The sequence below is a fragment of the Nakaseomyces glabratus genome, chromosome L (assembly GCF_010111755.1).
Source record: "Nakaseomyces glabratus chromosome L, complete sequence".
Classification (NCBI taxonomy): Eukaryota; Fungi; Ascomycota; class Saccharomycetes; order Saccharomycetales; family Saccharomycetaceae; genus Nakaseomyces; species Nakaseomyces glabratus.
Genome location: NC_088962.1, coordinates 301,765 through 329,080, shown reverse-complemented (window position 1 = coordinate 329,080; position 27,316 = coordinate 301,765). Strand labels below are relative to the sequence as shown.

The 27,316-nt window shown below is 38.1% G+C and overlaps 11 protein-coding genes across 11 annotated transcripts; 5 read left to right on the top strand and 6 right to left on the bottom strand.

The window, feature by feature from the left end:
- Positions 1-993: 993 nt before the first annotated feature.
- On the bottom strand, positions 994-1,542 carry AIM41 (Aim41p; the record flags this gene model as incomplete). Its single annotated transcript, XM_448889.1, has 1 exon — positions 994-1,542. One exon carries the CDS (start codon positions 1,540-1,542, stop codon positions 994-996), a length of 549 nt encoding a protein of 182 aa, XP_448889.1.
- Positions 1,543-2,020: 478 nt separating this feature from the next.
- On the bottom strand, positions 2,021-3,400 carry RUD3 (Rud3p; the record flags this gene model as incomplete). Its single annotated transcript, XM_448888.1, has 1 exon — positions 2,021-3,400. One exon carries the CDS (start codon positions 3,398-3,400, stop codon positions 2,021-2,023), a length of 1,380 nt encoding a protein of 459 aa, XP_448888.1.
- Positions 3,401-3,674: 274 nt separating this feature from the next.
- Positions 3,675-6,239, top strand: RFC1 (replication factor C subunit 1; the record flags this gene model as incomplete). The annotated part of the gene is made up of 1 exon (XM_448887.1): positions 3,675-6,239. One exon carries the CDS (start codon positions 3,675-3,677, stop codon positions 6,237-6,239), a length of 2,565 nt encoding a protein of 854 aa, XP_448887.1.
- A 58-nt stretch (positions 6,240-6,297) lies between these two features.
- STE13 (Ste13p) lies at positions 6,298-9,027 on the bottom strand (the record flags this gene model as incomplete). The annotated part of the gene is made up of 1 exon (XM_448886.1): positions 6,298-9,027. The coding sequence occupies one exon, from the start codon at positions 9,025-9,027 to the stop codon at positions 6,298-6,300; it is 2,730 nt and encodes a 909-aa protein (XP_448886.1).
- A 663-nt stretch (positions 9,028-9,690) lies between these two features.
- CDC4 (SCF ubiquitin ligase complex subunit CDC4) lies at positions 9,691-12,078 on the top strand (the record flags this gene model as incomplete). Its single annotated transcript, XM_448885.1, has 1 exon — positions 9,691-12,078. One exon carries the CDS (start codon positions 9,691-9,693, stop codon positions 12,076-12,078), a length of 2,388 nt encoding a protein of 795 aa, XP_448885.1.
- A 973-nt stretch (positions 12,079-13,051) lies between these two features.
- SMN1 (Smn1p) lies at positions 13,052-14,809 on the top strand (the record flags this gene model as incomplete). The annotated part of the gene is made up of 1 exon (XM_448884.1): positions 13,052-14,809. The coding sequence occupies one exon, from the start codon at positions 13,052-13,054 to the stop codon at positions 14,807-14,809; it is 1,758 nt and encodes a 585-aa protein (XP_448884.1).
- Positions 14,810-15,551: 742 nt separating this feature from the next.
- Positions 15,552-17,873, top strand: BAS1 (Bas1p; the record flags this gene model as incomplete). The annotated part of the gene is made up of 1 exon (XM_448883.1): positions 15,552-17,873. The coding sequence occupies one exon, from the start codon at positions 15,552-15,554 to the stop codon at positions 17,871-17,873; it is 2,322 nt and encodes a 773-aa protein (XP_448883.1).
- A 430-nt stretch (positions 17,874-18,303) lies between these two features.
- On the bottom strand, positions 18,304-19,386 carry GVI51_L02343 (uncharacterized protein; the record flags this gene model as incomplete). Its single annotated transcript, XM_448882.1, has 1 exon — positions 18,304-19,386. One exon carries the CDS (start codon positions 19,384-19,386, stop codon positions 18,304-18,306), a length of 1,083 nt encoding a protein of 360 aa, XP_448882.1.
- Positions 19,387-20,409: 1,023 nt separating this feature from the next.
- SMU2 (Smu2p) lies at positions 20,410-21,090 on the bottom strand (the record flags this gene model as incomplete). Its single annotated transcript, XM_448881.1, has 1 exon — positions 20,410-21,090. The coding sequence occupies one exon, from the start codon at positions 21,088-21,090 to the stop codon at positions 20,410-20,412; it is 681 nt and encodes a 226-aa protein (XP_448881.1).
- A 1,151-nt stretch (positions 21,091-22,241) lies between these two features.
- Positions 22,242-23,843, top strand: GVI51_L02299 (uncharacterized protein; the record flags this gene model as incomplete). The annotated part of the gene is made up of 1 exon (XM_448880.2): positions 22,242-23,843. The coding sequence occupies one exon, from the start codon at positions 22,242-22,244 to the stop codon at positions 23,841-23,843; it is 1,602 nt and encodes a 533-aa protein (XP_448880.2).
- Positions 23,844-24,518: 675 nt separating this feature from the next.
- FBA1 (fructose-bisphosphate aldolase FBA1) lies at positions 24,519-25,604 on the bottom strand (the record flags this gene model as incomplete). The annotated part of the gene is made up of 1 exon (XM_448879.1): positions 24,519-25,604. One exon carries the CDS (start codon positions 25,602-25,604, stop codon positions 24,519-24,521), a length of 1,086 nt encoding a protein of 361 aa, XP_448879.1.
- Between the last annotated feature and the right edge of the window lie 1,712 nt (positions 25,605-27,316).

The following is a 27,316-nucleotide window of genomic DNA, read 5'->3' as shown; positions in this document are numbered from 1 at the left end:
ACCCATTTGACTCAGCTACTCTCATGGCACATGTATTATTTAGCGTAAGCACCACTAGGAATGTGCATCTTATTCGTGGATATTTAGTATGTTCCTCTTTAAAAATATGAGTTACTAGCAATGATATTACGTTCATAAAAAGACAATCGTGTATATGATTCAGTTTGTTGTTCTCAGCATCTGGCAAATATCTGTCATATTCGAGAATATGGTCAATTATGTGAATAAAGACCATCTTACATTGACTTTGTCAATCTATTTTGCTCAACCCAGTCTTTTGATATCTTTTTAAAGCAGTTCCACCAATGGGAATTTTTTATTATTTCATGAATAGCACAGGCGCTGGGAAGAATAGCTCAAAACCAGCACCATGTCTCTATAAAACGGAATAAATGTGTTCATAAGTTTAATTTTTAAATACAGTGATGTCGGAGATATTTGCAAATGTAACATTTTTGCATTGGAATAGTATGTCCATGTTGATCCTGATTTAGCAGTGTTTGTGTGAGAAGTTCAAGCTGTATTACTAGTGCTCAAGTTCGGCTTGGAACTATAAATAGGAAAATATTCTTACATGTGTAATGCTCAGCGATGCTATAGGTAGACATTGCAAATGTTTCATCTCTAAAAGTATTACTTTTCTTGAATAATATTACTGGGAAATGTATCTCATGTTGAAAGTCAATCCATACCAATGTACTTGCAAAGATCAAGCAGACAATATGCTAAGAAATATCAATTGTTGATTTATTGAATATTTTTAATATATTTTTAATATATTTTCACATGTTAGCTTCCAGGTTAATATATTTACATGGGTAATCACAGCAAAATGAAAGCTATGTGATGGCTCAATAAAGCTAAAAACTTGTCATGAATAATATTACGAACTATTTATTTGAAGGTTTTATTAAGTATTCTTGATCGTGAAGCGCTTTCGATTGGTATAAATAGATGAGTGTTCATTACACTGGTATCACAGAACTTTCAATTCTAGGATTTAAAGATATTTTTAAATTCTGATACAATGGTAGTTCTGATTGACTTTTGTGAAGCCTTCCAATCCTTGGTTAGAGCATCCCAATCGACCTTGCCAAACAGCTGTTTCAACTGCAAGTTTGGTTCTGATTCTTGTAATTGTTTCAAGTATTCAGTGGCCTTAGTTTTCAAATCCTCAGCAGAAGAGACAGGCAACTCCTTCAAATATTTGTTTATAACCTCAATTTCTTGTTTATCCTTCTCAGCTAAATCATCTCTCTTGTTGGCGATAAATTCCTTGATGGAATCATTTCGTTGAGCAACCATCTTTGTAAAGGCATCATGCAAGGAATACTCATCTAATAATGATTTGTCCTTGGCATCTATTTCATTGTTTTTGATTGTAGACAGTATGCTCTTGATAGCAGTTTTCTTCAAGGCATCTTTAGTGGACATAGCCTCCTTAAGGTCTTTCTTCAAAGTGCCGATGACATTATTGTAGATAGTACTGTTGTATCTAACTAAACGTAAACGTGGAGCAATTGTATAACTGTATCTGAGCATTTTATTAATTGGTATTGCTGGTCAATTTTATCTATTCATAGACAAAATAATAGCTAAGATATGTTCGTGTCTAAAATAATTAAGCTACTATGATTGATCCTTAAAAGGATGTCAGTTTTTAAAGTGAAATTACTTAAAATATAAGGAGCTAGAGGCAAGAGACGTAATCATGGATGTCACATGAGATAAATTTCATACAAAGGTAATCATGAATTAGGCAGTTGATGCAATCTTATTCATGACACTAACGGTACGTAATCGTCAAAGTCTTGCCGTGGTCATTACAGTTTGAGTATATACAAAGGGTGAAGATGCACCAATCATGGCATAGTTGTTTTCATTATACAATTTTTGTTAAATAGTGTATTATTCATGATGATGAATGTGTCTGATAAATCACAAACAGTATAATTGCGAATCCTGTTCCGGATGATGGATCTGTCTTTATAAATCGGAATTGTTTAATTATCTGAAGGTACTATTTCTTCTCGCTCTCTCTCTCTAGAAAGTCTGTCCACATTGCAACAAAACTTTCGGTTCTTGAAGGTATTTTACTGCCATTGTTATTATCTTGACCAGGAGTAAAAATTAGACCAGCTTGTCTTTTCTGGTCATCATCCCAGTTCAAAAAGTTGGATAGTAGTTCCAATACCTCAAACTTTCTTGGATCAGCTCTTGGGATGGAAACAAAAGATATTAGCAAGTTCGATATTAGCTCTTTATCAACAGATTCAGAATCACTGGATTGCTTTAGCATAGCAAGTGCTTTTGTCAAGTGTTCATTCAACACTATTGTTTCGTGTCGTAATTTCGCAATTTGTGAAGCATGCTCTTTGGATTCTTTTTCAAACTTCTCTTTCAATGTTACATCCTGCTTCATTGCTGCTAGTTTTTTCTCTAGTTCTTCCATCTTGGAAATCTCAGCGTTCTTGGCTTCTATAGCTTGGTCAAGTTGTGTACGCAAAGCGTTAATTTCAAGATTTTTCTCGTCGAGTTGTTCTTTATTTGCTTTCTCAACGGCATCCAATTGTAATTCCATATCGTTAAAGGCATTTTGTAATTTCACCTTTTCATTTTCAAGGTTTTCTACATTTTGCTTCAAGTCTTCAATTTCCTCTTTTGAAGCTGAGAGATCCTGTTTATTATTATCTATTACCACCAGCAGTTCTTGAACTTGGGAATTCAGTTGTTCATTCTCCTTCTTTAGTCTACCAGATTCAGATTTCGATATTTCAGACTTAGCTTCCAATTGATGTTCCAGTTCTTTTATTCTCGTTTGACTTTCCTTCAACTTGTCGTCATTTGATTCCTGTTCACTCTCCAGCGATTCTAACTCTTTATTTAATGTTGTGGCAGTTTCTTCAAGCTCCTTCTTTTCCTTGGTTAACAAACTTACCTTATTCTTAAGGTTCAGATTTTGGTTCTCGTATTCTTGAAGTTGTTCCTTAACTACTTCCAATTCAGCCTCGGATTCCTTCATTTTGCTAAAAATTGTCTTCATAGATGAAAGACGGCTCAGCAAAGTTTGATATTGCGACTCAACTTGATCTCTCTCTGTTTTCACTCTCTCGAGTTCCTCTCGTATATTTTCGTCAGTATTGCCGGTATTTGAATTCTCCGCACCGTCATTCCTCGTTTCTTCTACTTCATTGTCTACTTTATCAGAGCCAACCTCCTCTGAGTTTTGTTCATGCTTATCCGCCTCTAATCTGGAATCATCTTCTGAGTCCTGTGCACCATCTAATCTCTCCAATGGCACTTCGACCTCTACTTCTTTCTCACTTACCTCGGCTGGCTGCTCAGCGACAGGAGCTGCAGCAGGAGCAGCTTTCTTCTTATTATTCTTCTTCTTAGCCATTACTAATAATGTATCGAGTAGTCTTGAGTGAGCTCTCGTAGTCCTTCGTAGTCTTGAAACTGTTCGCGTATTTGTTTTTGATATGTTGGTCCTTTTAAAGGCTCTCGAATCGACCTCATCGCTCTTCCTCTACCGAAAAGTGAAAAATTCTGAAATTGGCAAACGATCAGGATAAATTGATCAGTAATAAATGTGTGAGTAAAGTACTTACGTGTAATGAGTTGAGTTCATACTGGTTAATTGGGCTAATAGAGAATTGTAGCAATTGGTAGGGATGGTAAATATTACTGATTTCTTTGGCAAGCAGAAGGGAGCCACGCCGAAGCGTAAAGTGGTGAAGAAACCCGAAGTTATCGATCTGGATGATGACGATGATGACATTTTGGGAGCCATTGTCGATGAACCAGAGGAGCAAGAAACTAAGCCCGCTGAAACTAAGAAAGAAATTCCAGTTATAGAGAAGAAACAATTGCCTACATCACCCCCAGTAGTAGAGAAGAAAGCTATTGTCGCGAAGGAAGAAGCTAAACCTATAGCGAAACCAGCAACTCCAAAGTCCAATAAACCAGTTACAGCTCAAGATGTACTTGATAGTATACCCAGTTTAGACTTGAATACTGTACATGTTAAGGAAAATGCAACTTTTGACTTTAGACAATCCAAGCAGCAATCGAATGACAGCGGGATGGCCATGGATGTGGATATACCGGAAGGCCAAGATAATTGTCTACTAGGACTTACGATTGTATTCACAGGTACACTTCCTAGTATTGAGAGAGGAGCGGCTGAGAATCTAGCGAAACGGTATGGTGCCCGTGTCACCAAATCAATTTCTAAGAAGACATCCGTTGTGGTACTTGGGGATGAAGCAGGTCCAAAGAAACTTGAAAAGATCAAGGACCTTGGAATCAAGGCTATTGACGAAGAAGGATTCAAGCAGTTGATCGCAGGTATGCCAGCAGATGGTGGTTCTGGAGATGCTGCAGAGAAGGCTAAACAAAAACTTGAAGAGCAAGAGCGTGAAGCTATTAGACAAGCTGAGGAAATGGATAGAGAGGAGAAGCAGAAAAAAATGGCGAGAGAGCGTGAGATGGCGAAATTGAAAAAGCAAAATCCTAATAGTATCACCACGACAAGGGAGCCAGTCAGGGAGCAGGATAAACTTTGGACGGTAAAATATGCTCCTACTAGTCTACAACAAGTGTGTGGGAATAAAACCAGCGTTAACAAACTGAAAACATGGCTGAGTAACTGGGAGGCGAACAAATCTAATGGTTTTAAAACCCCGGGTCGTGATGGAACTGGTATATATAGAGCAGCTATGCTATATGGGCCTCCTGGTATAGGTAAAACTACAGCAGCTCATTTGGTTGCCAAGGAGTTAGGATATGATGTTTTAGAACAGAATGCATCAGATGTTCGTTCTAAAAGTCTGTTAAATGGTGGGGTCAAGAATGCTCTAGATAATTTCTCCATTGTTGGTCTGTTACAGAATGATAAGACTGCCAATTCAAATGGAACGAAATTCGTCATAGTTATGGATGAAGTAGACGGTATGAGTGGTGGTGATAGAGGTGGTGTTGGCCAATTGGCACAATTTTGTAGGAAAACATCTACCCCACTAATCCTGATATGTAACGAGAGGACTCTACCAAAAATGAGACCATTTGATCGAGTTTGTCTAGATATTCAGTTCCGTAGACCTGATGCCAATAGCATAAAGGCAAGATTGATGACTATCGCAGTGAGAGAGAAATTTAAACTGGATCCAAACGTTATTGACAAGCTTGTACAAGCTACAAGAGGTGATATTAGACAAATTATCAATCTTCTTTCAACAGTCTCAAAGACATCAAAGACAATAAATCATGAAAATATCTCAGAGATCTCAGCTGCCTGGGAAAAGAATATTGCTTTGAAACCTTTTGATATTGCTCATAGACTCCTTGATGGTAGTATTTATACCGAACTAGGATCACAGAGATTTTCTTTAAATGATAAAATTATGTTATATTTTGATGATTTTGATTTTGCGCCATTGATGATACAGGAAAATTACATTCACACCAGACCATCTGTCTTGAAGCCAGGTCAAAGTCATCTACAGGCTGTGGCAGATGCTGCGGAGAGCATTTCACAGGGTGATCTTGTTGAAAGGAAAATTAGGAGCAGTGAACAACTCTGGGGATTGTTACCTCTTCATGCAGTTCTTTCATCAGTACGTCCAGCATCAAAGGTTGCCGGGCAAATGGCTGGTAGAATTAACTTCACAACATGGCTGGGTCAAAACTCAAAGATGGGTAAATATTACAGATTACTACAAGAACTTCAATATCATACCCGCCTGAGCACATCAGCAAATAAGTTTGGATTTAGGATGGAGTATATGCCACTACTGAAGAAAAGGTTATTGAACCCACTTGTCAAGCGGGGCTCTGATGCCATAAGTGACGTTATCCAATTGTTAGACGATTATTACTTAACTAAGGAAGATTGGGATATCATAATGGAATTCATGGTAGGACCTGACAATACTGACGCCATCATAAAGAAGATACCAACAGCTGTCAAAAGTGCATTTACAAGAAAGTATAATGGTATGACACATCCTGTGGCAATCTATAGGACTGGATCTTCCGTTCCTGTTTCGGGAGGTTCCAGGGAGACACCAGATTTCGAAGACGTTGTCGACGCCGATGATGCAGTACCCGCTGCTGAGGAGGATACTCAAGACGATAATGATCTCAAAAAAGACAAATTAATTAAACAAAAGGCTAGACCCAAGAAAAGAGCAGCTCCTGCCAAAGGAGCAGCCAAAAAGAAGAAGCAAAAGGTTTAGTATTTAGCTATTATTAGTATAAGTACAAAAGTCTTCATAGTATGCAATTTTATAATGTTCATTGGAACGCCCGAGGATGAAAGGCTAGCTTTATCCAATTGTATAGTTTTCTGAATAGGACCCTTGATCCGTTATGGTGGCTAATCGAGTGGTCAGATCCAGGAAAGATGTGCATATCATAATTTGACAGACTATGCTCGTTTAGCTTATCCACAAAGGAGAAGGTATTTTCAATATGTACATTGTCATCGGCTGTACCATGTATCACAAATAATCGGGTTAATTTTTCGAACGCCGAGATATTTTTTATTTTGGCATTTTCATATCCTTCTTCATTCAAATCTGGTAAGCCCATATATCTTTCTGTATATATGGAATCATACGATAGCCAGTCAGTAACTGGTGCAACAGCAATTCCATATTTAAATGTGTCTGCAGAATCTTGTTCTATTGTTTTAAGAGTTGTATATCCACCATAGGACCAGCCCCATATGGCCACTTTATCCGTGTCTATATGTGGTGAATTTAATTCGATATATTTTTTGGTTGTTTCGATAATATCTTTAGGTTCCCAATGGCCAATATTTTTCCTTGCCCAAGACTTGAACTCCCATCCTTTGCCACCTGTACCTCTTGGTTCAATCTGTAACACAATTGTATCAAGACCTTGTGCTACAGCTTGTTCAAAAAATACAGATGATTTTGTTGTGTATGTTTTGGAACCTGGACCACCATATACACTGACCAAAATAGGGTATTTTCTTTCAGGATCAATATAGGAGGGCTTAATTTCTACAATGTTTATTTCAGTCCCATCATTTAGTAAAATTGAGCTGTAGCTTGTTTTTGGTAAGTCATATGTCCTCAACGATTCGTTAAAGTTTGAGTCATCGGATAGAGAAAGTACATTGTTGTTATTGTTCTCAGCAGAATCTACATCCAATACTTCCAGTAAGGAGCCTGCTTTAACCTTTAATGGTTTAGGTCCCAAATATCTGGCTTTGGCAAATCTTCCACTTTTTGAGATTTCAAATGAATAATAATCCAGCTTTTTATTGGGGTCCTGGAGTAATTCTAAAGATTCGTGTTTGTTTTCCTTTGACAGGTCGATGGCATAAAGATGCTGAGACATAGGGTGCTCTCTATTGCCCGCAAAAAAAACCTTCAATGATTCATATTCGAAGCCAACCAGTTCTGAAACCTCCCATTCACCAAATGTTAGTTGGATTGCTTTAACATCAGAAGACTTCATAGAAGGGTAATAAAATATATGATTGAATCCATTACGGTCCGGGTGAATGTCCAAGAAACCAAAGTCTTTGCTAACTTTGTTGGGAGGAATACTAAATACATTTTTACTCTTTTCCACCCATCCATTAAATGCCGCTGTGTCCATTGCATTTAGCAGGTGAACCTTGTTTTGATCAAGTTCATATACCTTGACCTTTAAGTAGCGTGATGTTCTATCAGTAACCTTGTATAAAAATTGTGTTGGACTAACAAACTTTGCATAGTAAAGGATTGGCTGATCCAATTCCAAATCTGTCGTTACAGTGTATAATACACCAGCTGAAATATCAAACTGATAAAGTTCAATGGTAGGATTGGGTGAGCCAGGAACAGGATATTCGACGTAATTTTTGTCTTTATTTTCCTTCTTTAACGCATATTTATCAATTTCATATGTTGATACATTAACATCATTAAGTTTGGTAAAGATAAATCTTGAATCATCTGGTGCCCACCAAACAGAACGATCAGTAGACAATACTTCCTCCTCGTACACCCAATCTGTGATTCCATTAAGAATTATGTTTGAGCCATCATTAGTGATTCTATAAACTGTAGATGGACTTTCGACACCAAAAAAATAAAGATCGTTGTTATAATTGAAGTCAATGTAGTTGTAATGTGGAGAGAAATGGGCGTAGTTTAAATAAACCAACCTATCCTTAATTTCCTTGGGTCTTATTGGAGTATATTTGCCTGAATGGATATCCAAAAGCCAATAATAAGCCTTCGAAGAATGTCGATATTGTTTTTCCATGTTTGTAGCTATTATGGCCTTAGTTAAGGGATAATTTATCTGAATAGAACTAGTTGTGTATCTCTTGCCTTCAAATTCAAATGTTACCTTCCCAATCTTTTGTTCAAAAGTCCTGTCAAAAAGCTGCCTGGCTATGAACTCCATTTGGCCTGTCTTTTGCTCAACTGTAAAATACAGGCCAGGATCTTGGTCATGACTTTTCAGCCATTCTGGTGGATCAATAAAGTGGAAGGTTTCCTCCTTAATAGAAAATTCTCCATGCAATATTTCTTCTATGGTAAAGATATTTCGTCTTGAACCAGGATCATCCAAATCTGGTATAAAGTCGCTAGGATCCTGTCTTTCTGTCGCTGTTGGACCATGCCAATATATATACGAGAGCAAAGTACCCATTGTCAGAAGCATTATCACGCCAATTACCAATAGAAAGTACGGCCTTCTCTTATAATTATATTTACCATTTAAGTACCAATTGCTCCACTGAGACAAAGGTTCGAAATCTTCACTCAATCTGTTGCTGCCATTATTGCGAATTGGATGATTCAATTCACTAGCACTAACATCTTCAAAGCCAAATAAATCAACCTCTCTTTCTAAATCGAAGAATGGTTGCACAGATCCTGAGCGAACCACTTCATCTGAAGACTGATTACTTGCTGGCTGTTGAGGTAGCACAGAGTTGCTAGAGTTCTTGTTTTGTAGAAATAACTGGCTGTTTTTCCTCCTGTGAGACTTGGACATCTTCTTAGTTGGGAGGAAGTTTGATGTGTCCACACAGGGTTGAATTACTATATATTGTGTACTATCTCAGTTGTAACAACATCTGAACTTCATATATGTGCACTAATCCTCAGCATAAACCACCACTGAAGGAAATACTCCTCTCGTAGAACGAACGTAGTTCAGCATTAATGTTCTACATACCGTACCTTTCCTGACTATTTATCTTGTTTACATTAGCATATAACGTGTACTTATATCAACTATATCCATGCTACAGATAGAGAACCATCATGCTGATAAGTCCAGCCGTCCCTTCGCCATTACTATACCTTGTAAATCAGTTCTCACACGGAGCATTAACAAGTTGCAATACTTTCGGTAGCATTCTATATATAATGTCTACAATATACAAATTAAAGTTTATACTTGGCAGTCATAGCAGCAGTATTGTAGTCTCTTATGTATGATTCACCTTGCTCATTGCACTTTTTCTGCCAGGTTTTACGCTTTGTGGTATTTTGTCAATCAACAAAATTTTTCAGCTCTGGGATCCGAAACCGAACTGGGGGAATCTCAATCTCAAGCACAAAAGAGTCCCTTTGAGTCAAGAAGAAGGTAGTTAATAGTAGCTTAAAGTAGTTAGAGAGCATCTAGACGAGAAAGGATATCAGTGGCAATAATATGAAGGCTTTGGAGTTCCCGCTAGCGGAGATACCGATTCCATTCAAGTACCAGTTGGCGGCCAAGCGAAACAGGCCTCTTGGAAATAGCAAGCGCCGGCACGATGTTGATGGGGGTGCGGATCGGAAGCGGATGAAGATATGTCTGGATGATATGCAGGATGGAGTTGGGCGTACTCCCAGTAGTCTGGAGGTATTGGTGCGGGCTACGAATACTCCAAATGAGACAGACATTAATGACAAGTCGTTGTGCTCGACTGAGGATGGGACGTGTGACAATATTAGTATGTTGTCAGCGCCTCCAACAGCAGTTGTGAGTAACACTTCATCTAACCCAGCTGTATCAACTATTCCACCGACTAGTGTTGATACAACAGGTGCAAACGCTAATGTTGCAGTTTCTACACCGTCTACGGTGTCGAATCCAAAAGTAACTACAGGTTTAGTAACTTCTGGTTCAGCTAATGAAAGTAATGTTAACAACTCCATGGCTGTGGATACTGCTGCAGAGAGTGGTATAATGTTAGATGACGGGGCTCTACCGTTATCACCAATAGCGTCCACTCCAGGTTCAGCATCCCCAATACTCAAGTCTATGGACCTCATTGAAGAATACAAAGATAAAGAACGAGCTGAAACTGAGAGACTTCTGGCAACAATCAAAGCCAGTCTAGGAGCAGTTAACATGAACCACTTGATTTATAGTCTTCTATCCGGAATGCATAGAAGCGAATTATCTGATATTTCAACGCTTTTGAGAGATAATCTTAAGAGAGATTTTGTTACATCTTTACCATTGGAGATTACCTTAAAGATATTAAACAAACTACCATTTGAGTCGATAAGCAATTGTTTACAAGTATCAAAAAGCTGGAACAGATTGATTAACGGAACACCGGCATTATGGAAGCATCTATTACTGTCAGAAAGTTTTGTCTCTAAGGATTCGTTTGACAAAAAATACCCTGTTGAGAATAACAAGTTAGATCCACCATTTGATAACGATTCAAGATATCGCCAGGACTTTTTGATGAATTGCAGCATATTGCAAAACTGGTATAATCCTGATTTTATACCCCAAAGAACTACACTAAAAGGTCACATGACCAGTGTTGTGACATGCTTGCAGTTTGAAGATAACTATGTTATTACTGGTGCCGACGACAAGATGATAAGAATATATGATTCCATAACAAAGAAATTTCTCATTGAGCTAAGCGGGCATGATGGTGGTGTCTGGGCGTTAAAATATGCTGGAAACGGAATTTTGGTTAGCGGGTCTACCGATAGAAGCGTCCGGATCTGGAATATTCATTTAGGGAAATGTACACATGTCTTTAAAGGTCACACTTCAACTGTCAGATGTTTGGACATAGTTGAGCATGAAGGTGTGAAGTACATCGTTACTGGTTCTAGAGATAATACTCTGCATATATGGAAATTACCCCAGATGAGCGATAGTAATATAGACGAAGGTATGCCAAACGTTTATAGTAATAACGGACCATTATTTTTCCACTCTCCAGAGGAAAACCCATATTTTGTTGGAGTATTACGTGGGCATATTGCGTCTGTAAGAACTGTTTCTGGTCACGGAAGAATTGTCATAAGTGGTTCCTATGACAATAATCTGATCGTTTGGGATATCATACAGATGAAATGTTTGTATATTTTAATGGGGCATACGGATCGTATTTATTCTACAATTTATGACTATAAGCGCAATAGATGCATATCCGCAAGTATGGATTCGACCATCAAAATATGGGACTTGCAAAACATTTGGAACAATGGGGAATGTGTAAATGTTACAAACGCTACTGTTCCTTGTACAAAAATAACTGGGCCAATGATGACACTACAAGGACATACTGCTCTGGTAGGATTATTAAAGCTTTCTGACAAATTCCTGGTAAGCGCAGCTGCAGATGGTTCTTTGCGTGGTTGGGATTCTTCTGATTATTCCCGTAAGTTTGCTTATCATCATAATAACCTGAGTGCTATTACAACATTTTACATGACTGACAATATACTTGTGAGTGGATCTGAAGGTCAATTTAACATTTATAACTTAAGGACAGGTAAATTGATTCACTCTAATATACTCAATGATGCAGATCAAATATGGTCCGTTAATTTCAAGGGTAATATTTTGGTAGCTGCTGTTGAGAAGGATGGACAAAGTTTTGTTGAAATTTTAGATTTTTCAAAGAAACAAGTTACGTTCTCATCCGCATTGCACAATGAGAATCAAGTTGAGTGTGTAACTGATTCTAGTTCTTCGTCTTTACCTTCGGCAGACCTGTCTACTTCGTTGCCTGATAGACCGTATAGCTCCGGAAGCACCTATAGTTATAGTTCAAATGCTATAGTCAGCTCATCTGAATAAAAAGGATTGTCACCAATACAGATATCTACACTTTGAAAAATTCGATGTGTACAACCATAAAGTCCCCTTCATTTGATTTTCTTACTCTTTTTAAGAAATCAAATGAGTTGGCAGTTGTTTTATCATATATATGCAAGAATTTGTAGAACTTCCTGCATCCTGTACCCCAGAAATTAGCCATTTACTTTAACTTAATATCATATACCTAATACCTTATATACATCCAATTTACCATGATAATACAATCTGTTTCAATGGAAATAATAAAAATGTTCTCAGCGAGAACTGATATGCATGCTATTATTATGTGCGCCTTATAACTGGGGACATTAGCATTTTTCGATGCCCTCTGTCAGGTAGCCAACTTTTATCACGTCATCGATCCCTAAAAGTGTCAGGGTCGAATAGATCGGATTATTCAATATAATCAACAAAATACCGAGGTTAGCAATACTTAAAAATGGGTACCTGATAACCTGGTAAATATTTCTATAGCTTTAGTGTCTATTTGCTATTATTTTGTAAAGTTCATATGCATCTCACCGATGTCATGTTCCTTGTTGAATCATATTTACTAGTATAAGAATGAATGTAGAAAGTGTTCTGTGAGCAGTAATAAAGATGTGTTTCAGGAAGCACATGTATGTTATAGTACTTATATAAATGTTAGAATATGCGGTCTGATGACATATACTGCAGTCCTATCTTTACTTATCTCTACTTGTAGTCTATATCAGTCGATTCCGATGTGATCTACAAATTATGGGCCTTTTGTGTAAACACAAAAAAATCGGCGATGAGTAATCAAAAGGATCCTTCAGGGTTATACATATATAGGAGCTCTATATCATGGACAGCTCTTATTTTCATATCTGGATCTAGCGCATTGGCATTGTAGTATATTAGCACATTACCTGTACTAGTTTGTTGTCTTTCTATAAGTTGTGAGACACTACATGAATTACAAAATATAATGCTGTGGTTGGTGTTTTTATTGTTTGTGAAGGTTATTGGTGCCTTTCCGACAGAACAGTTCTTTAGTACTAGTGAATATGCTGCATCGCTAGAATTAAGACCTATAAAATTAGGTAAGATTAATTTTCTGCACACGACAGACACTCATGGTTGGTTAGGGTCTCATCTGCTGCAGAGAGATTTTAACGCTGATTGGGGCGACTTCATATCATTTGTGGAATTGTTTCGCAAGAACAGAATAAATAGCAAGAACCAGGATCTAATTGTGCTTGATACTGGAGATAAGCGAGATGGCAATGGTTTGAGCGATGCCACTTCTTTAGTAGGTATGAACTCGTCAGTCATTTTTAATGAAATGGACTTTGACTTATTGACATTGGGGAACCACGAATTGTACACTGAAGAGGCTTCAATATTAGAGTATTATGGGACAGCTCTTTCTGGTAAGTTCAAGGACAAATATGTTTCGAGCAATGTCGAATTCATTGATGACAAAGGTAGCAAACACGCATTTGGTAATAAATATTTGTGTTTCAAAACTACAAATACCAAGACCAAAATTTTAGCGCTATCTTTTATTTTTGATTTTAAGAGATATAATCGTAAAACAATAGTAACACCAGCAATACAAGAAATAAAGAAACCTTGGTTCTCCGATATGGTTAAATCATATACAGAAGATGACATAGATATGGTACTAGTGTTTGGTCATATTCCTGCTAGGGGTGAGGCTGATGATGAACTTCTATCGATACATAAAGAACTCCGAAAGTACTACCCAAATATTGTCATTCAATATTTTGGCGGCCATACCCACATTAGAGATTTCAAGATTATGGATGATAAGTCAACATGTCTACAAAGTGGAAAATTCTCAGAAACTGTTGGATTTTTATCCATTGATAATTTAGATAGTCAAAATGTTACTTTCTCAAGAAGATATTTGGATTTTAGTAAAAGGTCATTTAAGTTTCATGCAGGCGTGAAGTCTTTGACCACAACGCTAGGTGATAGCGTTTCGAAGGCAATTTCAAAACTTAGAACGCATTTAGGACTAAACGAAATTATTGGGTATGTACCCCATACGTTTTATATGTCTGCCAGACCATTAAACTCATCAGAGAATATCTATAATTTATTGTCAACCAAAGTTCTCCCTCTATTAGAAACGCCAAAAGGTTTATTTTCACATTCTAGGATTATTATGATAAACTCTGGTTCAGTAAGATATGACTTATATAAAGGTCCATTTACTAAGGATACTGAATATATCGTGATGCCTTTCCCTAACTTTTGGAAATATATTAGGTTGCCACTTAAAGTAGCTATTCAGATTGAACCAGCGTTAAATAACGGGCCTGTAATCGCCCATTTAGTACCACCTGAGGGAAGAGTTGGTAGTAAATTGGTAGCATCCTCTCAAAAGTGTCCTTTTGTGACTAATCCGAAATTAAGTGAGGGTTTTACTACAGTTGATGATGCAGGTTGTGATGGGGACGATACTCCACATAGATCACAATATTATCATGATATTCCTAACGTGGTTCAATGCATTCAAGTACACGATGAGGAACCTGATACAATTGTGGATTTTATATACTATAGTTTTATGGAAGACAGTGTCATCACTGCTATTAATTTCATATTAGGGCAGCTTGAAGGAGAAGATCACAAAAATGTTACTAGGGGCGACACTCTTCATTACGGTGGTAGAGCAACAAAGGAACTTTTAAAGGCATACATCAAATCAATTTAAGAATTACAAGAGTTGCCGTGTTTGAATAGATGTGACATCGACATCGAGATCAAAGAGTTTGGTGAACCAGTGTTCAATATCGTGGGAGTGCAAATATGTAACTTGAATTTAGAATCTCAATTGAACAGTTCATAACTAAGAGCTACATGTACTTTGACCATATTTGTGTATATAATTTTGTCGCCTCTCACGATTTATGTTTTTCTTAAATTTTTCAGAATGATCGTACGATGACCGGATATTCTCCGATGAGCTACCAATCGTGAATGTTATGTCATCTTCGATGCCCTGATATTGGTTGCGTACCTGATAATAAGAAGTTGTATTTATATTATTCATAGTGTGATTTCTTGCTTAGATAGAGTTATGCGAAAGATTCCAGGATAAAGCTGCTCCTAATTCATTTTTGTTAACCAAAGAAAAGTGAAATTTGTGTTTGGCTTTTCGGCATTGATTGTCAAGGTATTATAAGACTGGCTCTTCTACCTAGGTTGAATACAATTCGGTACTGTTGATTCATATTTTGTCTACTGTTGCACTAAGAAGTTTGTCCAAATTTTTATTGTTTACTAAATCACTTATTGGGAAGTTTAGATTATCGATAGTCGTCCTTTTAAACAAATATACATATTAGGTTGGAAACCTCGGCGCAGCTAACAAGTTACACGGTTGTCACACTTCTGGTAATATACTAGAGTACTTACAAAGACCATTTTTTCTTATTCCACACTTGTGACTGAAAATGGCAGCCTCTGTTAAAGGAAATAAGGAATCTGTAAAAAAGAATGAAAATTTTGATCTTCTCTCTATTACTGAGTCTTTAGGTTATAAGACTAATAGAAAAGCTAGTAAAAACTATTGGAGCAAAGAAGAAGATCAGAAACTAGCTGACTTAGTGAACGATGAGCTGCTAGGGATGGGTTTGGTGAATGGTATTAAGGATCTGAAAACCATACATGACTCAATGAATTATTCCAGACAGATCAAGTGGGAAAAACTCATACACGCTTTTAAAGATAAAGATAGAACCCCAAAGCTGTTACGAAAAAGATGGATTAGTGCTCTGGATCCAAATATCAAAAGAGGGAAATGGACACCGGAAGAGGACCAGAAGCTTATTTCCGCTTATGAAAAACATGGACCTAAATGGCTTGACATCTCATCAGAAATATTAGGTAGAACAGAAGATCAATGTTCTAAGAGATACGTAGAGGTTTTAGGACCGAGCAGCAAGGAAAGACTACGTGAATGGACATTAGACGAAGAATTGAGTTTAATAAGTAAGGTCAAGAAGTATGGAACAAAATGGAGAACAATATCTTCAGAGATGGAAAGTAGACCAAGTTTGACATGTCGTAATCGTTGGCGTAGAATTATAACTATGGTGGTAAGAGGCCTGGCACCTGAAGAGATTATGAAAGCAGTAAAAGAAGATAAAAATATAGATTTTGGTATCGGACAGTTCAAGAAATACAAAAGAAGGTCAAAATTAAAAGAAAATGGGAACTCTAGTAATAGCACGTCTCAAATTAGTTTACTTACGGAAACAACGAGCGATACAATGAGTTATGCTAGTTTGACCTCGCCTTCCCAAGATTTCAGCAGTAGTAATGCTAAGGATATTGGAATAGAGGTGGCTACTGAAATGAAGAATGAAGATAACAAATTCAACCAGAAACAGAGATCAAATACTAATTCTATCAGCTCACAGGACAATGTAAGGGAAGGTCTTGAAACTAGGGCATTAAGCTTATTCGAAATGAAGCAATCAAAAAGGCCTTACAAAAGTGCTTCTCCTGTACAAGTTGCAAGTCACTTGAAGACAAGTAATGTCATGAAAACAGCAATGAAATCGCCAAGTAGTTTAACATCCCCAGGATCAGTATTAGCAGATTCCAGATGTGATACACCTTCCCTTGAGCAACAATTTGCTGAAACAACCATAGATGATCAAAGCAAACCTAAGATTACAACACATCAATGGAAATTTACCCTAAAGGATAGTCAGGATTATTCAATTTCCAATGGAAGTATCAGTAACTCCCAGCTTGTTAAAGAACTGGTCGAGCAGGCTAAAAAGCATAACTTGAAAATTTCAATTCATCAGCATATACATAATCATTACGGTAGTCCAGCTGCCAAGCAATCATCTCAGGTAAATTTGAATGATTCCATTTCAAGGAGCCAGTCTGTGAAACCAGTAGCAGATGCATTAGCTCAGCATCTAGAAGTTTCCAACGATTTATCTGTATTTGAAACTCCAAATGATTATGGGCATGTATTTAATGTATCTGATAATGCCTTTATGGCAACCTCCCCAAATTACAACCCCTTTGGATTAGATGCGGACACGCCGGTTTCGAACGATTATTACAGTAAGCCATCGAATGAAGCTAATATGTCACCAGACCAGAGAGGTTCGCAAATATCAAATGAGCATGGACATACAGGCACTTCAAGTTCAGCTGGTTCGTTCAGCACCCCCGGCAGCGAATTACCAGAAGGTGGTCCGAACCGGATGACACACTTTACATACTTGCCTTCTACAATGAAACCACAATTAGAATCTTCGGGATCTACTAGATCAACTAATCTTCAGTACCTATTAGGTGAGAACGGTCATAAACATAAAAAGCGTAAGCGTAGAACAAGCAGACAGCATGAAGTTGATAGTGAGAGAGCACTGGATGAGGAGAATAAAAGAATTAAATTGGAATATGAAAAAACCAGCGATGATTCTAAACAAACAACAGTTAATGGCCAATCAAATTACAACAATTTCTATAGTCTTGAAGAAGACGAAGAAGATTTTTGGGAGTCATTGAGGTCCCTTGCAGATAATCCAGCATCTCCTGGAAAGCAAGATATGTCTCAGTCCTACGTATCTGCTGGCAAAGACAACACCTTAAATGCAGTATCACAAACTGGTCACCACCTACATGGACGTGGATTAGCTGAAATCAATACCCTAGATAGTTTCTTAGGGAATGAGGATGATGAAGGTATATCGATGGGCGGCTCTGAAGATGGAGAGGCATTTTTTCTTCCTCTTAACCCAAGTTAGAATCTTATTCATTTACTATACTGCTCTTATTGTTAGGTCTAAATTAGTTAGCATCTATTAAATCTCACATTTTTGAGTTTGTTAGTGCGAATAGATGGTAGAGTGTCGCTTTCATCGAGTAATGGGCGATCTTCTTAGCTGTCGTTAATAGTCATTTTTTAATTGCACTAGTTTTGATAAAAGTAGCGTAATGAACCCGTGAACATTTATGAAAGATGTGTAAGATATTATTTAAACTAGGATTAAAATGATGAATCATTAAGATCTACTTAAAATACTTTTTATTAAATATCAAGTACATGGATATTAGAATAATATCTGTAAAAATGCTATAAACTGGACAATTATGGTATTTAGAAACACAAAATGCCGTTGTTGTGCTTGTTTCCGTGGCTTCAGGTGCTTGTTAAATTTACTTGGATTCGATAATTTACATCTTAGGTCTCAGACCATCAATATAGGCTCTTTTGTTTTCTGAGTAGTTCGTGAACTCATTTTCATATTGATCCTCCTCTGCGATTTCACTGGTGTTCTGAATATCATAATTGTTCTTTAGTTGGTATGTTTTGGAAGATTTGGACGCACTTTCACCGTCGATTGTGTTGTCTGTTACGTTGTTAGTTTCGTTCGATATCGATGAACTCTCATGTTCCAAAGGATGAGGATGTTTTAGTATATTTTCACTTTTGGGCGTTGCGAAAACATTCTCTGCATTTTCTATCTTACCAAGGGATAGCATAGAAGAGTTTCTAGTATGCAATGATCCCTGTGAATGGTTGAGGTTTGATGTCGACGGCCTTCTAGGATAATATGAGCCAAAATCGTGGCTATTTAAATTTTTAATGAGGTTATCGTTACTTCTTGTTTCAAAGAAAGAAGTAGATGTATTAGCACTGACATCATGAGATTGAAATAAGTTAGATTTTTTATCACTTGTATCTTTGTCATTAGTAGGGAATGGAGAGCTAGAGTCTCTATTAGCATCATCCAAAACTGGAACCATTTGGTCATATACGCTCACTTGTCTTGATTTCCCATTTGCTTGGCTGTGATCATCCATTGATAAAGATTCTATACTGTGTCCCATGGTGTTCACTAAATTTCGACTCTTGCGCTGCTGTTGTAATATGCTATTGTGTTTATTTATCTGTCTTCTATATGCGGGCACGTATTTTCCGTTATTCTTATCCTGTGCTGCATATGTGTTGTTCCTTCTTGCATTGTGGTCCTCATCGTCATCATCTCCATTGTCATCAATGTCACTGCTATGCATTACTTCATTAGTATCCTCAGAGCTAGGATGTCCGTTAGGTTCGGCCTTTAATGTATCAATATTATTGAAGCTGACAAACCCACTCTCGTCGTAGACAGCTCTGTTCAACTCCTGGTCTATTATATCCTCCTCCTTGAGTCGCCTTTGCATTCTGATCCAGAAAAGACACGCGACTATAACACCCACGCCAACGGGTATCCCCACAGCACAGCCAACAGCTGTCGACACTGTACCTGTCATAGCGGTTATTATATTATTCGATCCGTATTTCAAATACTCGATGTGCTACTCTGATAATTGCACACACAACCCTTAGCACCCTGGCGAAACGATATAATAAGGTAAGTACCAGCAATAGCAACAAAATAAACCCTCAGTCCCCGTACTTCTTATAAACAAGTCTCAATGGGATCAATCCTTGCATGTACCAAGCTCTTGCAAAGTCTAAATTGCAAAATTCATGAAATATTTCAATGAGGAATTGACAAAATAAATAAATTTACTGGATCATAAATAACCCCCACACACAGAACCTCCTGCACAACCGGATTTGGAAATACCAAATATCAAAATAAAATATTTTTTCACAAAAAAAAAAAATTTTTTTCTGAAAAAAGCGATGGGAATTAGATTACTTACAGTAAAACCCCGCAGAGATGAGTTCTGTCTGATAAGGCCCATATGAAATAGCAAACCATGTCAAAATAGCTACTGGACATCGAAGGTATTGCAGATTAGTGTATTTTGGATTTGAGCAATGCACTCAAAAGCACTAAAGGCTTGTGCAAAGGCTTGTGCAAAGGCTTGTGCAATCGTTGGTAACGGTTCTTCTTGGTGTAGTAGTCGGATAGAATCACATGAGCATAAGGAGACTATAAAAATTGAGAAATTCTTGTGTGAAAAAAAACACCGCATTGTAGTTGCAAGATGGGATTGTCAGTGTATGTAGAGGATTGTGCTGATACGTGAGCCTCTGGGGGAAAAACCGGATCCGAGGCAAATGCAAACTGGTACTTAAAATTATGGTTCCGTCCCGACATTGTTATACCACATCGTGCGAAAGGGCAATCAAATGGCGGAAACTTGCAACTCTTTTACTTATACTCAATTGCAGTGTGGGAGATAAAAGCGGTAGAAATGAAGTGCCCCTGTGCATGTGTAAACTATAATGGCGTCGTATTGATTTACCCCTTGGCTTTTTGATACAGTAAATTATGCTTGTTATTCAGTTACTTAATATCTATGCAAAATGATATACTAATTTCATGCCACTGATACATCAGCTTTCGGCAGAGCTGGTACTACTTCCAATTGATCCCTTTGTTCAAAAGATTTAAACCATTGTGACTTCATATCTTCGAATGCAGCGTAATTTGATACCGTGTACTCATCAAATGAATTCACTAGCATGTTCAACTGTGATACAATCGGTACAGCTTGCCTTGTTAAATTTCTAGAAGATATTTTGAAATTTTTGCATATCGTCTGTAACACTTCAGTATCTCTTGACTTCGACTCAATGTTGAGCGTCAATCCATTTCTTGGATAGTCATGCGGCACCTGTACTCTGACCCTTATGTTACTGTCTTTGCTCCTTGTTCGGGATGGATCATGGAATGTGAAGCTGTATGTGTTGATAAAATCACCTTTGCGAAACAACTTGAAACCATGAGATTTGTTCAACAGGTGTTCGCATTCTGATACTTGTTCATCCCGCACCTTATTATTCTGCTTAGTGGTATCATCTTGAATCACCTTAAAATCCTTGCCTTTATCATTTTTCTTGTTCCTAGATCTCCTGTTATTGTCCTTCACTCCAGGTTTCTTCTTGCCGGAATCGCTTTGATCATTTCTATTAGCCTTCTTTGCCTCTCCACTCTTCTTGGGTCTACGTCTAGGACCATTGTTCTTCTTGATCTGTTTTGCCACTGGTTGTTGTTCCATCTCTCTTTTACTTATCTCTATCAGTTAAATACCACTGTAAAAAACACCTGCGCCGGTTATGTAGTTGTCTGAATTACAATACTATATTTTAAAGAACTAAATTCATAGCAATGTTTTAGTGTAGCTATAACAAACAGCGATGAGATCAATACTACATTTTGACATATTTTTATTTAGTTTTCAATTTTTTTCATTGTTGGATTTTTTTTCGAGCTCAGGGCCTCGCGCAGTTTATTAGAATACCATGCCGGTATTCAAATAGCTTATATTTTCACATGAGCTCTTGTACTATTGAACCTGAAATTACATAATTTGATAGTGTTCGTAATCATATCAGCATCCTGCTACAACTGTGATCTATTGACACCACTTTTCCACAGTGGTATTGGTGTTATTGCACGCCAGTAGCTGTCAATTACAACCCCATACAGATAGGAAGGCAATACGGGTTGCGAAGGAAAGCAACTGCGCGAAAGATATCGCCCCTTCTCCCCATGGACCTCCCCCCATTGATTGTATGGCCTCCTATTTCATTCAGGAAAGAGCTCTGCTACACTCTCATCTGTATTTCGCCAATACAGAAACTTACAAAATATTGTGTAATACGTTGGGAAAGTTTGATGGGATTGTCTCTTGTATAATGACAAGTCTAAAAGGAGATCAACAGGTATTGCGAAGGGACTCGCTTTGTGTGTGCACTCTTAAGAGGAAAAGTCAAAAGAACGATGGCTGTATTTTCATTTCCCCTTCAGTACTTAGATGAGCACTTACACAATTGCCTGTCTGTCCCATTCCAATAGGGAAATACGGTACTAAAGATTTGTAACGTTTTACATTAGATTTACAGTTTCTTTGATGAGTGCAGGGGGGGTAGTAAAAAGCATATTACATGTGCTCGCTACGTATGCTGTAGAAGGATCAAAAACCTGAACTCTGCAAAAAAATTTTTTATCCTTTCTTATATATTCTATTATATTATTCTATGATATTATATTAACCTATTGAAGCCTTGCGAACACAGAGGTTGCAAATAATAATTAGAAAGTATACCCATTACCAGGAAGCTTCCTAGTATTAATTTAAAGTAGCAGTTTTAGTTTGGTATAGAACTATTGAAAAGGCATCAGGCATTAAATATAGATGCAACACGCATGTCTTCTCCAATGTCGAAGTCAAATTTGAGTAGTACCAGTACATCTTCGGATACTGAGTATTCAGCTGAGAAACTTACAGAGGTAGACACCAGTATCAGGCTACCAAAGACATGGATCAGAGAGATATTTCTGGTTATTATCCTGATTTCGTCGCAGTTAGTAACACTTATAGGAGCTGTGCAGGGTGTTCCCATAGCGGCTTACCTGAGAGAAAGATACAGAATCGAGCCTGCTAAGGGTGGTCTTGTTGGTTGGGCAAATGCGAGTTACATGCTTGGTTCTGCTGTTATGGTCTTGATTGCTGGTAAATTAGGAGATTTGAACGGGCATAAACGGATGGTAGTTTTCGGTTGGATTTGGCTAACAATATGGTCTTTGATAACAGGCTTTAGTTACTATGATAGAGGTAATCAGGCTTTCTATTACACCGCTAGAGCCTTGCAAGGTATTGGCTCAGGATTTATAGTGCCTAACTCTTTAGCCATCATGGGTAGAACATACTTCGAGCCAGGTTTAAAGAAAACTATTATATTCTCCATTTTTGGTATGATGACGTCTACAGGATTTGTTATTGGTACAACATTTTCAAGTCTTTTTGCCCAATTAACTAAATGGGCTTGGAACTACTGGGCGTTGGCTTGTGTTTGTGTGCTGTATACCGTAGGAGCCATATTATTCATTCCCCCAGATAATATTGTTCACAAACCAAATTCAAAACCACTCTACAAGAGATTCGATTATCTGGGAGCTATTACAGGTGTATCAGGTTTGGTTTTGTTTGACGTTGCATTTACACAAGCATCTGCACTTGGGTGGTCACCACCACATACTTATATTACTCTTATTATCGGAGTAATCTTAATACTTATTGCAATGTTTGTCGATTGGAGGGTCGATGATCCGCTGGTACCGCTCCAGCATTTGAGAGCCGATGTTGTTGTAATTCTAATCTGTGTCTATTTTGGATTTTTAAGTTTCGTTATATGGGCAAATTGGTTTTGGCAGTTCTATGAACTTGTACATAATGATAGTCCATTGAGAATTGCAGCAAAATTGGTTCCTTTGGCAATAGGAAGTATACCTGCAGCAATATTTACAGTAACGTGTCTGCAGCTTAATATTAAAGCACCCACTATGATGGTCATATCAATGGTTTGCTTTCTTGTGCCCAATATTTTGATGGCCACAGTGACTCCAAATACAACATATTGGGCACAGCCTTTTGTTTCCTCAATAATAGCTCCGTTTGCAGTAGATATTACAGTGCCTACAGCTACTTTGCTATTCTCTGACTCTGTAAGAAAAGAATCACAAGGTATAGCTGCATCACTGATTATCACTGTTATTTCATATGCCATTTCTATTGGTCCAAGTTATACAGCCATGGTTATGTGGTATGTGGCCCCACTGGGTAACGATTCTACTCCGGGAGGATTTACGCATAGTTTACATTCTAATTTTATATGTGGTATTGTTCTGAGTGGCATAGGTCTAGTAACTGCAGTAATAGCTGGTCTAATCGACTACAAAATTACTAGAACGCACTGTGGGGATATTCCACCACCGTTATCTAAGATTGGAAGAAAGAGTAAAAAATGAACTCATTCTGCTATTATGTCTCATCTTCAACATTTAATGCAGAAAAAGTGGACGATAAGATTGATTGTCCTCATCCCCATTTAGTTTAGCCGCGTGCAAAATAGCTCGGAGTTATCATAGAGGATCAGTTGAGGCTGGGAATCGAAACTTATTCAGGTGGCTTTGCAAGTATTGTACTTTCATCTACTTGTCTGTGAAGCTTGGCCACCAGGAAAGGCGTGGTTATGAAGTAAGAGTTAAATGTGTTATTGTTGTAACTGTAACTCAGATACAAAAGTTGTTCACTGTCTCAGGTGCACCATTAACCATTTTTTTAGCATGGAGAGCTAATATACATATTCGGCAAGTGCTTAAATTTTTTATATTTGCTTTTTCAAATTTTAATTTAATTATAAATAGATTTACATTTTTCTTTTGCAATATTTACACATTTATGATTTTCAAAGTTTATTGACTGTAGATTTATATAAACAGATAGTTGATGAATAGTGTACTTTTTGGTCTGATATAATATGTTATTCTTTAGAAATATTGTATCATCTTATATCTTATACGAGTCGTAAAATTATTTGATATGTAAAATGTGTATGTAAATTGTATGGGGGGTCATATTGTAAATAAAATGTGCTTCAAAAAAAAATTCTTAATAAATAAATTTCAAAAAACTCATTACATTTACAAAGTGTTCTTGGTGTGGAAGACGTCCAAAGCTTCAGAGATTCTCTTGGACATGGTCTTTTCACCTTCTCTAACCCAGACTCTTGGGTCGAAGAACTTCTTGTTTGGCTTGTCAGCACCTTCTGGGTTACCGACCATGGACATGATGTAGTCCTTCTTGTTCAAGACGTAGTCTCTGATACCGGTCAAGTAAGCGTATTGACAGTCAGTGTCCAAGTTGACCTTGACAACACCGTTGTTGATACCGGTGTTGAATTCTTCTTGGGTGGAACCAGAACCACCGTGGAAGACCAAGTACAATGGCTTAGAGCCAGCTGGGGCACCGGTCTTTTCAGCGGCGTACTTTTGGTGGTCAGCCAAGATTTCTGGGGACAAGACGACGTTACCGGCTTGGTAGACACCGTGGACGTTACCGAAAGCGGCAGCGATGGAGAAGTTTGGAGAGATTGGGGCCAAAGCTTCGTGGACGGCGAAAACGGTTTCTGGCTTGGTGTACAAGGATTCCTTGTCAACGTGTTCGTTGTTAACACCATCTTCTTCACCACCGGTGATACCGATTTCCATTTCCAACCATTGGTTCATAGCGGCCATTCTCTTGAAGTACTTGACACAAGTAGCGATGTTTTCGTCATCGGTTTCTTCGGACAAGTCCAACATGTGGGAGGAGAACAATGGTTCACCGTGTTCCTTGAAGTAAGCTTCGTCAGCTTCCAACATACCATCGTACCATGGCAATAGCTTCTTAGCACAGTGGTCAGAGTGCAAGACAACTGGGATACCGTAAGCTGGAGCAATGGATCTGATGTAGTGAGCAGCAGCGATGGAACCTCTGATGGAAGCGTTTTGGCCGTCGTTGGAGACACCCTTACCAGCGAAGTAAGCAGCACCACCGTTGGAGGTTTGCAAGATGATTGGGGACTTAGCGTCTCTAGCAGCTTCCAAAGCAGCAACAACAGTGGAAGAAGAAGTAACGTTGATAGCTGGGATAGCGAACTTGTGTTCCTTAGCGTAGTCGAACAAGGCTCTAACGTCGTCACCGACGATGACACCGGTCTTTCTCTTCAAAACTTCTTGGACACCCATTGTTAATAATAATCTATTTGGTTATGTGTTGGTTTTCTATTACAAAGGAGAATATACCAAGAATAAAAAAAGTACTGTAAAGGATAGTTTATAAAGTGATTTGGGGCTTCAGGAATAGAGTTCATAGAAAACTCAATCCCTATATATATCTTTCTGTTTTCCACTCATTAGTTACAAAAAGTTCAAAGAAAAATTTTTAATGTTAGGAGACTAATGTGCTTCTTCGGAATAAGGGAAAAAGAAAGAAAAAATGGCTCTACTTCTCTTGCTCTCTTGCTCTCTTGCTCGAGCTTGGTGATGTTGTTCAATGGTAAAGGAATCGGAATCGCCCAATTCTATTGCCAGTGATCCAATCGATTTCTATAACATCACTGGTCTTGTTTGGTCTAATGGGTCAAATGATCATCTTTACTCAGTAGACAAAGGAGAGAGGACTTGTAGTATGATGTCTTGAAATCACTGCTTCTCTAAAAGAGTTCTGCATGGGAAGGGGGGATGATGGAAAAGGAAGCCTGGGGGAGAGGCGAAGGAGTCGATTCCCACACGATACATTGTGACTGTCCCTTCTGTAGCACTATTGTCTTTCTAGGCTCCCCCCCCTCCATTGTGCTAGTGGGCGAGAAAAGGTAACATGACGATTTTGGGCTTCTGGGACAGGACCTGATGGGCTTTGTGCTTGTGTTTCTGTGGGATACGTGTACTAGGATAGCAAAAAAGACCAAAAAAGGAATATATGATCGTGTAAAGAAAACGGATCAAATTGCCCTTCTAAAAGGTTAGTACGAGTTCACCAGGCTCCCTCCCACCTCCTTCCATTGTCCCACAGCAATGGTAAGTATGTTGGTGTGGGGGGAGTACTGGGTGAAGTGTGAGGCTATAGATAGAAACAAGAAAATGACGTAGTGATTGTGCTTCTTTTCTGTTGTTTGGGATTCCTATATTTTACGTTGGGATGCCTCTTTTTCTTGCCCATTCCTTTTCCTGGATCCGGTTTTCTTTTGTGAGGTATTGGGATGGGGATGTCCGTAGGAAATGCCTCGTGCTATGGTTGATACAGGAATCCCTTTTTGCTAGTGTGGGGCACGGATGTATGTTTTTATCCCGCAACTTTTTGGAAGGTGAGCCATTCTCTTCTGGTCCCCCCTTTCACAATTGCTCTTTCTCGAGGGAGATATCTTGGTTCAATAGTTCCGTTAATCCGAAGGGTTCTTAAACTCCATTTTGAGTTTTACAAACGTCTTTAATTGACAAAGGAATACTGACAGCGGCTATCGCCTAGACAAGACTTACAAGTACAAACATACAAAATACAAGAAAAGTAACTAAAAAAGACTTGTAGCACTTGTAAATTCAACCCCACACACAAATGTCCGTGTGTATATGTTTCCCGTGTATTATATTGTACTATGTCCTCTAACACCCAATTATCACTATATACAACACATGTGAATCTTTCGTATCATGAGATATTTGCTTAACAAATTCGGGTAGCCTGTTTCGGCAGTGTGAGTCGGAAAGCCGTTACCGGTGTACCACAGTCAAAAAACAATCAAACAAAAGTTGCAATAAAATGTGACCATGATCGGAGGAAGGAGGATCCCGTTATCTGGTATCAACCCCCACTTTCTGCGAGTGTTTCTTCCTCTCTCTCGCTTCCTCCCACACTAGCCACAACTCGTATATATTGTTAGAGTTATTTGGCAGTAAAACAC